Genomic DNA, 10,968 nt, shown 5'->3' with positions numbered 1-10,968 from the left:
TTGATAATATCTTAATATATTATGTTATACTATTCGTATTTTAATATTATATATTAAATACATAGTATTTTAATACATTATAAAATTTTAAATATTACTTAAATATTAACTATTAATTTAGTAATATTTTAATATTTCATAATATTTAATATTTATTTACTAATGTTTAAATATTTTAATCTTATTTTAAGAAATATTTTATATTAAATATTAATTAAATATTAATTTACTACATAATAACATGAAATATTTATATAATAATATTTTATTATTAAATATTATTTTAAAAATATTGTAACATATTATATTATTTAAATAACATTTTAATATTAAATATTAATTTAATAGTATTTTAATATTGACTAGTATTTTAATATTTAAAAATATTATAATAATTAATAATATTAATTATTAATATAATACTATTTGAATATTATTTTAATACTAAATATTAATTTAATAATAATTTAATATAATATATTAATTTAATAATATTTTAAAATTAGTTTTAATATTAAATATTTAATGTAATAATATTTTAATATTTAATGATATTAAATATTAATTTAATAATATTTTATTATTTAATATTATAGAATTGTATTAAAGTAATATTAATTAATTAATTATTGAATTAAATATTATAATTAATATTATTGAATTAATGAAAATAAAATAATACTAATTAATCTTAATTAAATGTGTAAAGGTAAAGTTACAATTACTTAAATATATAAACATAAAATTGTCCAATAAATAATAATCTCCATTCCTAATGAGGTAGGAACTGTAATCCTTGGGAAAGAGTAAAAAATTGCTATTTTTTATTTTTAAGAAATTGACATTCTATGAAATCAACATTCCATAAATTATTATTTTTTATTAAAAAAAATAAATCAAATATGAAAATAAAAATTATAAAAAAGTGATTGAAAGAGAATCTTAATTTCATCCATCCAAACAAAGGATTATGGGGTTAGTACTACGGAAATATTGCACAACAGTAGGTAGAATCGAATTTGATTTTTTTTTTTTTAGTTGAAGGAAAAATTTGCGGAATTTTTGTAAACAGAAGATGTTGGCGTAAGCGAAGGCAAAGCATGTGATGAAAGCTAAACATTACCAACTGGTTGTTGAAATGTGGGGATGAAGCTTTGGCCCTGTGGTTAAGCAAATATGAAATAGAAACCAAGCAAACATTACTGTCAGGATGTCGGTGTCAGTTTCATCAACCGCGCTTAATATTAATAAAAAATTTATCGATAAAACATTCTAGAAAATATTATTCTTTTAATACTTCATGTTACGTTGATTTTATTTTTATTATTAAAATTAAAAATTTTAATATTTAATTAATAAATTATATGATTATTTATTATAAAAATAATTTTAATATAATAAAAAATAATATGATAATTGAAGTATTTATATTATATTTATTTTAATTAAATATATATAAAATATAAAATTAATGTATTTTTATTTTTAACAAATTAATATACAAAATTTGTTAGAACCGTCTAACTTTTATTATTTTTATAATACCTTATTATATTTAAAATTGACAAATAAAAAAAAAATCTCAAAGGAAACGGATATTTATTATTTTGGGAAATATCGAGTAGCACTGTAAGTTTCCCAACCATCGAATTCTACAGCTTCCAGCTCAATTACATCACAAGTCCAACCCCTTAGTCCAAAAAGCAATAAAGAAAGCAACCACCGCCTACTTTCCACATTATCCTTTTTTTATCAACAAACTTTCCTCTTCCTCTCATCAGATCTGTCGGTGCTGTTGATGTGCTGCCGACGCAACCTCTCTAAACTCTAATAAACGCTTCCAAGTAAAAAACCACTCCATAAATATGAGCATGTACGGCAGAGATCCCTGGGGAGGCCCGCTGGAGATAAACGCGGCTGACTCCGCCACGGACGATGATAGGAGCAGGAATCTACAGGACCTGGACAGGGCTGCGCTCTCTCGGCCTTTGGATGAGACCCAGCAGAGCTGGCTGCTTGGCCCCGGCGAGCAAAAGAAGAAGAAGTACGTTGATCTGGGATGCATCATTGTCAGCCGGAAGATCTTTGTGTGGACGGTGGGGACCCTCCTACTCTCAGGCTTCCTTGCCGGATTCATCACGCTAATCGTAAAGACGGTTCCACGTCATCACCACGCAAAACCTCCGCCCGATAACTACACTCTCGCTCTTCACAAGGCGCTAATGTTCTTCAATGCTCAGCGTTGTACGGTTTTTTTCTTCCATTAGTTTTATGTAGTCTTTCTTGACCCATAATACTGTTAATAATCTGATCCATCAATCCACTACAGCTGGGAAGCTGCCCAAGCATAATAACGTGTCGTGGAGAGGGAACTCGTGCCTTCAAGATGGCAAATCCGATCCCTCCACTTTGATGAAGAATCTGATCGGTGGTTACTACGACGCTGGTGATGCTATCAAGTTCAACTTTCCTGCATCTTTTGCCATGACCATGTTGAGCTGGAGCGTCATTGAGTACAGTGCTAAATACGAGGTTGCTGGGGAGCTCAATCATATTAAAGAGATCATCAAATGGGGTACTGATTATCTTCTCAAGACCTTCAACAATTCTGCTGATACCATAGACAGGATTGCAGCGCAGGTACTATGCCTTATTTCATTCTTCTTCTTTGTCAATTTTTATATGCTAACATATAAATTCACAGGTTGGGATTGGAGATACTTCTGGAGGCAGTACTACCCCAAATGATCACTATTGCTGGATGCGTCCTGAGGACATTGATTACCCACGTCCTGTCTTCGAATGTCACAGTTGCTCCGATCTTGCGGCTGAAATGGCTGCTGCTCTGGCTTCTGCTTCCATCGTTTTCAAAGACAACAAGGCATACTCCCAAAAGCTTGTACACGGCGCCCGGACCCTCTTCGAGTTTGCTAGGGATCAAAGAGGCAGATACAGTGCTGGTGGTTCCGACCCTGCCCTATTCTATAACTCCTCCAGTTACTGGGATGAGTTTGTTTGGGGTGGAGCCTGGTTATACTATGCCACTGGGAATTCTTCCTACCTTCAGTTAGCAACTAATCCCAAACTTGCCAAGCATGCTGGTGCATTCTGGGGAGGCCCAGATTATGGTGTTCTTAGCTGGGATAACAAGCTTGCTGGTGCTCAGGTAACTCTATGCTACTTGTCTTTCTAGTTTTGTACCTTGTCTAGCTGTCTGCTCTGTTTTGATTATTTGATGTAAGGCTTTCTTGTTAAAAGTTTGCTCAGAATTTATATCTTGGTTGGTTTGCGTTGTTCACAGTGCTTTGATATGCGAATAATTAATGTGCATTTCTCTTTGGGCAAGAAAGGTGAATTTTCTTAATAGAATCAATTAGCTTTCTTTCAGGCATTTGGTAAACTTCTTCCTGCTTATGTTCATAATATGATTCAATATTTCGTGTTAATTTCAGTAAAGGAATATCCTAGTTCTTGTTTCTTTGCCATTTTTCATTACAAACAAAGTTGTTTGTCTTCTATATTGAGTAGTCTCAACTATATTTGAAGCAACATTGCCACTCATTAGTTATCTTGTATTTTGTAGTTAATCATTTCCCCCACATCTTTTCTTGCCTAAACTATTTGTATGATTGTCTTACAATATCATCAATTAAAGTAGCAACTTCAAGGCTACTAAAGTTGCTACTTTGATATGCAATTTATTTTGATGGATAATTTAATTAGTGTGCTCAACTGCCTATGTCTCTGTTTGCAGTAATCTTCTTTGATACAATTACTACTCTGCCACAATCTGCTCATATAGGGTTATTAACTTTTATTATTGTTTAGCTGTAGAGGTTTCTGGAAATAGCTTGCATGTTCATGGCTAATATAACCAATGTTTTGTGTTTTAGGTGCTTCTGAGCCGGTTGAGATTGTTTTTGAGTCCTGGGTATCCATACGAGGAAATATTGAGAACGTTTCACAATCAAACAAGCATAGTAATGTGCTCATTCCTTCCAATTTTCACTAGCTTTAATAGAACAAAAGGTAGACATATCTCCTGTTTTTGTTGACCATGTCATACTCAAATGTGTTGGCTATGTACTTTTCTGTGACCACGATAACTTTGGCCATTACACAGGAGGTTTGATTGAGTTAAACCATGGAAGGCCTCAGCCTCTGCAATATGTTGTCAATGCAGCCTTCTTAGCCGCCCTATACAGTGATTATCTTGATGCTGCTGATACACCTGGATGGTATTGTGGTCCCAATTTCTATTCAACTGATGTCTTGCGTGAATTTGCCAAAACACAGGTATGTTGTAGTCTGTTCTTTTTCAAAAGATAGTTGAGGGGACATGGTTCAGACCACTTAATCCTCGTTCTTGGGCAGGGTAGCCAATAATTTTGTTTCTTTGGCTGTTGTTTTGGCAGATTGATTACATCCTTGGGAAAAATCCTCGGAAAATGAGCTATATTGTGGGTTTTGGTAATCATTACCCAAAACATGTTCACCATAGGGGTGCATCTATCCCTAAGAATAAGATCAAATATAACTGTAAAGGTGGAAGGAAATGGAGGGATACATCAAAACCAAACCCACATACACTAGTGGGAGCAATGGTTGCTGGACCTGACAAGCATGATGGATTTCATGACGTTCGCACTAACTACAACTACACAGAGCCAACACTTGCAGGCAACGCGGGTTTGGTTGCTGCACTTGTGGCATTGTCTGGTGATAAGTCAACTGGGATTGACAAGAATACCATTTTTTCTGCAGTTCCACCAATGTTTCCCATACCGCCACCACCTCCAGCACCTTGGAAGCCATAAAAATGTTTTTGATCTTTCTTCTGTTTCCACCTTGTTGTGTGACTTACGGTCTGATGATTTTGAAAGTAGTTTTTTGGTACCATAATGACCCTGAAAGTGAAAGTAATTCCAAGGGCAAGAAAGATTAGAGCAATGGAACAACCTGCAAGGAACTTATGGTGGACTGCCTATCAGATTGGAAAATTGAACTAGCATGCAGAATAAATTAATTTGAGTACGAAGTTAATTTGGATTTCGTTGTATAAATAGTGTATATGTATGATATTAATATTGTATTCTTTGAAACACGACTTTAAACACTTTAGAATTGAGTAACAATAAATTTGCGTCTAATGTCTAATTGTTGCAGTTTTGGCGGGTAGAAATCCTGCCTTAGCTGTTCCCATTTGTACGGCTTCTCACTAAGCATTTCTCACCAACTAGGCTGGGGGAGTCCTTGAATCGAAGGTGTATGTGGTTTCTTTGTATGTATTCCGTACTTCTTTGTTCTTTCATGGTTTTTGCTTTAAAAATGGCACGATAAGCAAATGAGTTTGAAAAACTATAACAGTTGATAAACCGCAATGCCCATTGGATTAGTAGCAGAATCTAGTGTAGCTGTATTTGTTGTTGATGTCTAACCAAACTGGGTGGTTGCTGCTGTTTGTTTTCTCATTGTTCTCATGTCTCATATTGCTGCACGAGTTCTTCATCGTCTTGGGAAGGTATCCAAAACGATTTTTGCACGTCCTCCTCCATGTTTGCACCATGTTTAGTATCAAAATTCGTTTTTTCAGTTAAATATTTGTCCTGGAATTTCAACAGTACTGTCAAGGGAAGTACAAGTGTAATTAAATTTTTTTTCCCCAAAAACTGCTGGTAATCTGATAGCTCTACAAGAGAGGAAAAACAGAAAAGAGCAGGAAAAAAATGGGAGAGAGAAGACAGAAAGGAGGGGAAGAAAAGTTTTGAAGATTCTTGTGGACGATTTTCATTTCAGTGCAGCACTGAATAGCAAAACTGTTAGGTTGTACAATAATCGTTTTTATTTCTTTAATGCAGCTACCTTATCGTTACAAATAGAATCAGCTAAGATCAGCTCATACATCATGCATTCTTAGCCTTTTAAACATAGATTCTCAACCCATATCAAAATCCTTGATCCACCTAGAGGCCTCGATGATGCGTTTTGGGTCTCGAACTTGGGTAGCTGAAGATCCTCACATTTTGGATTTGGGCTCATATCATTACTCCATTACTCCACTCTCCAACATCAACCTTGTCCTCAAGGTTAGAGTAAGGATAGTTGAATGCAATATCATCCTCTCATTCCCAGTTAGCTTTAGCCTCTGGCAGGTGTTTCCACTGGATTACAAGTTGAGTGAGAAAAGTGTTATTGTGTCGAACCACTCTTTAATTAAGGATCTTCTCTGGTTCAAGAATAGGTTGATCATTTACGGCTTCCACTCGTAGTTGGCAAGAGAAAAAAGATGGCTGTCCATGGCACGCCTTGAGGAGTGAAACATTAAAGGTAAGAAGAATTTTAGCTGTTGGAGGAAGATTCAGCTCGTAGACGACAGAGCCTATCTTTCGGTTGATTTGGAAAGGACCAAAATATTTTTTTGCCAGTTTTTGGTGTATTTTGTGAATAACAAAATGTTGTCGATATGGCTGTAGTTTGACAAACACCCAATCGCCTTCATGAAAAACACGTTCTACCTTGTGGCAATTAGCTTTTATTTTCAAGCGATTTCGAGCTTGTTCTAGATCGGTCTTCAGTCTCGATAGTAGTTCTTGCCTCTCAAGGACAATGTCATCAAGGAGAGTTATGTTGGAGTTGCTAGAGATATAGGAAGCATTGGTGGGTGGAGGTAAACCATAAATAGCCTCGAATGGAGTGATACCGACAAGGAGTGGTAGGACGTATTGTACAACCATTCGGCCCAATGTAAAATGCGAACCCAATGCTGAGGCTGCTCGCTAACAAAACAGCGGAGATAAGTCTCCAAACAACAGTTTAGTACCTCTGATTGCCCATCAGTCTGAGGATGGTACGCGCTGCTAAGCTTTAACTCAGTGCCTTGTAGTGTATAAAATTCCCTCCAAAAGTTACTAGTGAATAAGGGATCTCTATCATTGACTGTGGAATGAAGAATGCCATGGAGTCGTGCAATTTCTTTAGCATAGAGGTCAGCCAATTGAAAAGCAGTGGCTGAGGATGATATTGGAATAAAGTGGTCATAGACGATCAACCACTACCTAAATGACAGACTTGCCTTGCGATGCTAGCAGGTTAGTGGTGACGTCCATAGCAGTATCTTGCCAAATGTGAGATGGTACGGGTAAGGGTTCTAATAGACCACCGGACTTAGCTAGGATATATTTGGCTTGCTGGCAGATTTGACAAGCCTTGATAAAGTTGACTGATTCACGCTTATCCTTCCAATAGAAATTAGTAGACAATTGATCCAATTTCTTTGAGATTCCTGTGTTTCCTCCTGTTAGAGCGGAGTGAAATTTTTTGGGCAATGTGTTCTGTAGCTCGTGTCCAAGTGATATGACAATCTTGCCAGAATGCCAAATAAGTCCATTTGAGGAAGAAAATTCATGAAATGGGTTGTTGTCTTGCCTACTTTTGCCATCATAGCCTGACCCATATCAATAAAACTATAATAATGCTGCAATTGTTCTAAGAAGGAAAAAAAGGGGACCAGAAATTGCATTATAGGCACCACCGAGAGTACGGCATCGTGAGAGAACATCAGCTACTCTATTATGCTTGCCTGGTCTATATTGAATAGTGTATTGGAACCTCTAAAGCTTGACAAGCCATTTCTGTTGCTCTGGAGTTTGAATTGTTTGCGACGTTAGTCCTTTAAGACTTTGCTGGTCAATGTAAATGGTAAAGGGTCTGCCAAGTAAATTTTGGTGCCACTTATGGAAGGTTTCTGTGATGGTGAACATTTCCTGAGCATAGGTAGAAACGGCTTGCATTTGAGCTCCCACTTTCTTGCTGAAAAATGCAATTGGGTGGCTTGCTGGGAGAAAACGACACCAATTGCTACAGTCGAGGCATCAGTTTCCAAAGGGAAGGGCTTAGAAGAATTAGGTAGAACTAAGACCGGAAGTGCTGTCACTTGAGTGACTGAAAGCCAATAGAAGCTTCCGATGACCAGGCAAAATGATCTTTCTTAACCAAATCAGTAAGTGGTGCAGCAATAGTGGCATAATGGCGCACGAATTTTCGATAGTAACCTGTGAGACCAAGGAACCACCGAAGTGCCTTGAGATTTGATGGTGGAGGCCAATCCATGATAGCAACAATTTTAGGAGGGTCAACTTGAACACCATCCCCACTAATGATATGGCCTAAATAGTCAAAAAAAGTACACTCAAAAAACATTTAGTCAACTTGGCATAGAAATGATGTGCCCGCAAGAGCTGTAAAACCTAGGTAAGTGACAAAGATGATCTTGCCAAGTAGGACTACATATCAAAATATGATCGAAAAAAATCAAAACAAATCTTCGAAGGAATGGTCGAAACAAATCATTCATTGCAACTTGCAAAGTGGATGAGGCATTAGTTAATCCAAACAGCATTACCAGGAACTTAAAATGGCCAGCTGATGTTCGAAATACAGTCTTACGTTGATCTTCAGGGGCTACTCGAATTTGATGATACCTAACCCGGAGATCAGTTTTGCAGAAAATAGTTGCACCATGTAATTCACTAAACAACTCATCAACTGTTGGGAAAGGAAATCTGTCGTGAACAATAACAGCATTAAGAGCTATGTAATCAACATAAAAACACCAGGTGCCATCTTTTTTTGAACAAGCAGAACAGGAGATGAAAATGGACTTGTGCTGGGCCGAATGATCCCTTTCTGAATGATCTCAGTTGGCAAAAGAAGGTCGGCTGGCAAAGAATGTTTGACTTGCAAAGGAAGGTTGACTTGCATAGGAGGTCTAACCTTGATTGTTATTCCATGAAAAGATTGGGATACTCCTTAATTGACTACAAGAATACAGGCCCTGCAAGTAATAAAGAAGGTGAGTTGAGTATCTTCTCCAAGGACTGAAATTAGGGCTACCTAAATCTAAGTACCAAGACTCAACCTACTTGAACTATATTTAGATATATCAAACAAGGAAATTTAAGCTAATCTACTCTAAGCTAAAGAACACAAGATAAAGGCATGAAAGTAAACAAGCAAAATAAAGAAACATAGCAAGTAAATATAGTAACTATGCAAGTAAGTAAACAAGTAATAGAACAAGTAACAGAAACGCATCAAAACAGCAACAAAATAACATGCAAAAGAATTAAAATGGAACTAAGTACAATCAGCTAACACATCAGCAAAATAGAAAATTCAAAACGAATACTAGTGTGTAAATCGAACCTTAAAGAACATGAAATGAAGAATACCGAACCTAAAAGCTCTATATACTGATCTAAAACTCATTAAAGAACAGTAAACTAACCTAAATCTAATTTGAAATCAAGTAAAATGCGTGAAAGCAAATGAAAACCCAATGAAGAATACAAACTGAAACTTAAATCTAAAAACAGAATTTGAAATCCATGCATCGTAAATCCTAGATCTACAACTTAACTGAAAGAATGAACTAAAAATTAAGTGAACTTCAAAATTAACTAAAAGAATCAGCTCAAAATACACAAAAACAAGCTCAATGAACTCAATTAACTTTCAAAATCTAAAACAAAGAAAACAGAAGAATGAACATCTAAATTAGCCAAACAACATGTAAAAGCAAGAAAATGTATATCTACATCTAAACACATGAAATAACAAGTGAGAATAAGGAAAGAGTAATGGACCAATGCCTAGCAAGGAGAAGAAGCCACCACGGGCACTATCACCACCCCCGCCTCCTCTGCTGCCAACAACTAGACTGTAACCTGTAGGAATTTTAGAAAAAAATCTAGATTGAATCTATTGATGAAATTATCCAAAATTGAACTACTATGAATGCGGATTATACAGTAAAAATTTCAGCTCAAAATTGCGATAAAAATTCAGTGATGAAATGAGAAAACCAAAACAGTGCTGGCAGAGAAAGCTCCCAAATAGATTTGAGAACTCAATGGAAATTGCAAGAAATTGAATAGAAAGCAAGTGAAATGTAAATTGCATTAAGAAAACTATAAATGTGCAGGAAATTTAAAGTGCTTAATATAAAATTTGCAAGAAAATGTAAAAATAATTTCTCCCAAACATACTTCAAAAGGAAAATGGAGGGAGCTATCTATATAGGAAAAAGAGTTGCGAAAATTTTAAATGCAGAAAATGTAAACTGCCTTTGTCGCCCTTCTAAGTCCTGTTTACAGACGCATTTTAGATCTAATCCAACCAATAAGCTTCCTCCAAAATGCCACATAGGACGCCAGATGGGAAGAAATTTTAAGCTCATTAAGATCCTTTTAGAAGCTTTCTAATTGCACTCATCTCTTCATCTTTCTATCAGTTAATGTGGAAAGTGTGAGCCAATTAGGAGTCTTCAAAATGCCAACTAAGCATGACTCTTGAGATTCCTCCTTTTGTTCACATTAGATCAACAAATTCCACTTCTTAAGCTACGTTCAGCTAAAAGCTTTATGTTGCACTTCCAAGTTATTACTTCTTCAAGCTTTGAATTAGTGATCCAAGCGAAGTCCATTGCATCCGATGAGAAGTCTTGAAAATGCCAAATAAGCAAATGAAGAAATCTTCAAAATTAAGCTCTAAAATTTGCTCCTTGAAAGACTAGAAACTGTCACTCTCCATGCTACTCCTTTCTTTAAGCCTTATGCATTTTTCCTACTAAACTCGAACAAATTTTAATTAGCTTAAGGAAGAAAATAGACACAATTAATACTTAAATCATGACTTAAAGGAATACTTATTAAGCTCAAATGCATAAAAAGCAACTCAATATAAACTAGAAAAATCCTTCAAATAAGCATTGGCATCCTTTGAACACTAAATAGGCCTTTGAGGAGAAATTGCACCAAATTGCCTCCAATTCATCTTTAAATCATCATTTTTCCCAAAAAATCAACAAAGTACTTGCACATGAAACAATTTTCCAATTAAGAGTATTTTTTCCATAATTTCTTAAGAAAAAACCAAAATTTCATCATAAAAGACCATGAAAAGTTATGA

The 10,968-nt window shown here is 35.4% G+C and overlaps 1 protein-coding gene and 1 long non-coding RNA gene across 2 annotated transcripts; one reads left to right on the top strand and one right to left on the bottom strand.

Annotated features, from left to right (window-relative positions):
- Positions 1–1,737: 1,737 nt before the first annotated feature.
- On the top strand, positions 1,738–5,150 carry LOC111281000 (endoglucanase 25-like). The gene is made up of 6 exons (XM_022868564.2): positions 1,738–2,244; positions 2,330–2,640; positions 2,705–3,166; positions 3,894–4,029; positions 4,124–4,296; positions 4,416–5,150. The coding sequence occupies exons 1-6, from the start codon at positions 1,866–1,868 to the stop codon at positions 4,815–4,817; spliced, it is 1,863 nt and encodes a 620-aa protein (XP_022724299.2). The 5' UTR covers positions 1,738–1,865; the 3' UTR covers positions 4,818–5,150.
- A 3,198-nt stretch (positions 5,151–8,348) lies between these two features.
- Positions 8,349–10,036, bottom strand: LOC149510794 (uncharacterized). The gene is made up of 2 exons (XR_016334923.1): positions 9,645–10,036; positions 8,349–8,833 (listed from the first exon to the last, which is right to left on the bottom strand). It is a non-coding gene; the product is annotated as an uncharacterized LOC149510794 (long non-coding RNA).
- Between the last annotated feature and the right edge of the window lie 932 nt (positions 10,037–10,968).

The sequence above is a fragment of the Durio zibethinus genome, chromosome 28 (assembly GCF_047325235.1).
Source record: "Durio zibethinus cultivar Kanyao isolate XHJ-2024 chromosome 28, ASM4732523v1, whole genome shotgun sequence".
In the NCBI taxonomy this organism is placed as follows: Eukaryota; Viridiplantae; Streptophyta; class Magnoliopsida; order Malvales; family Malvaceae; genus Durio; species Durio zibethinus.
Note: the sequence above shows the minus strand (reverse complement) of the source record. Positions and strands in the feature narration are given on the sequence as shown.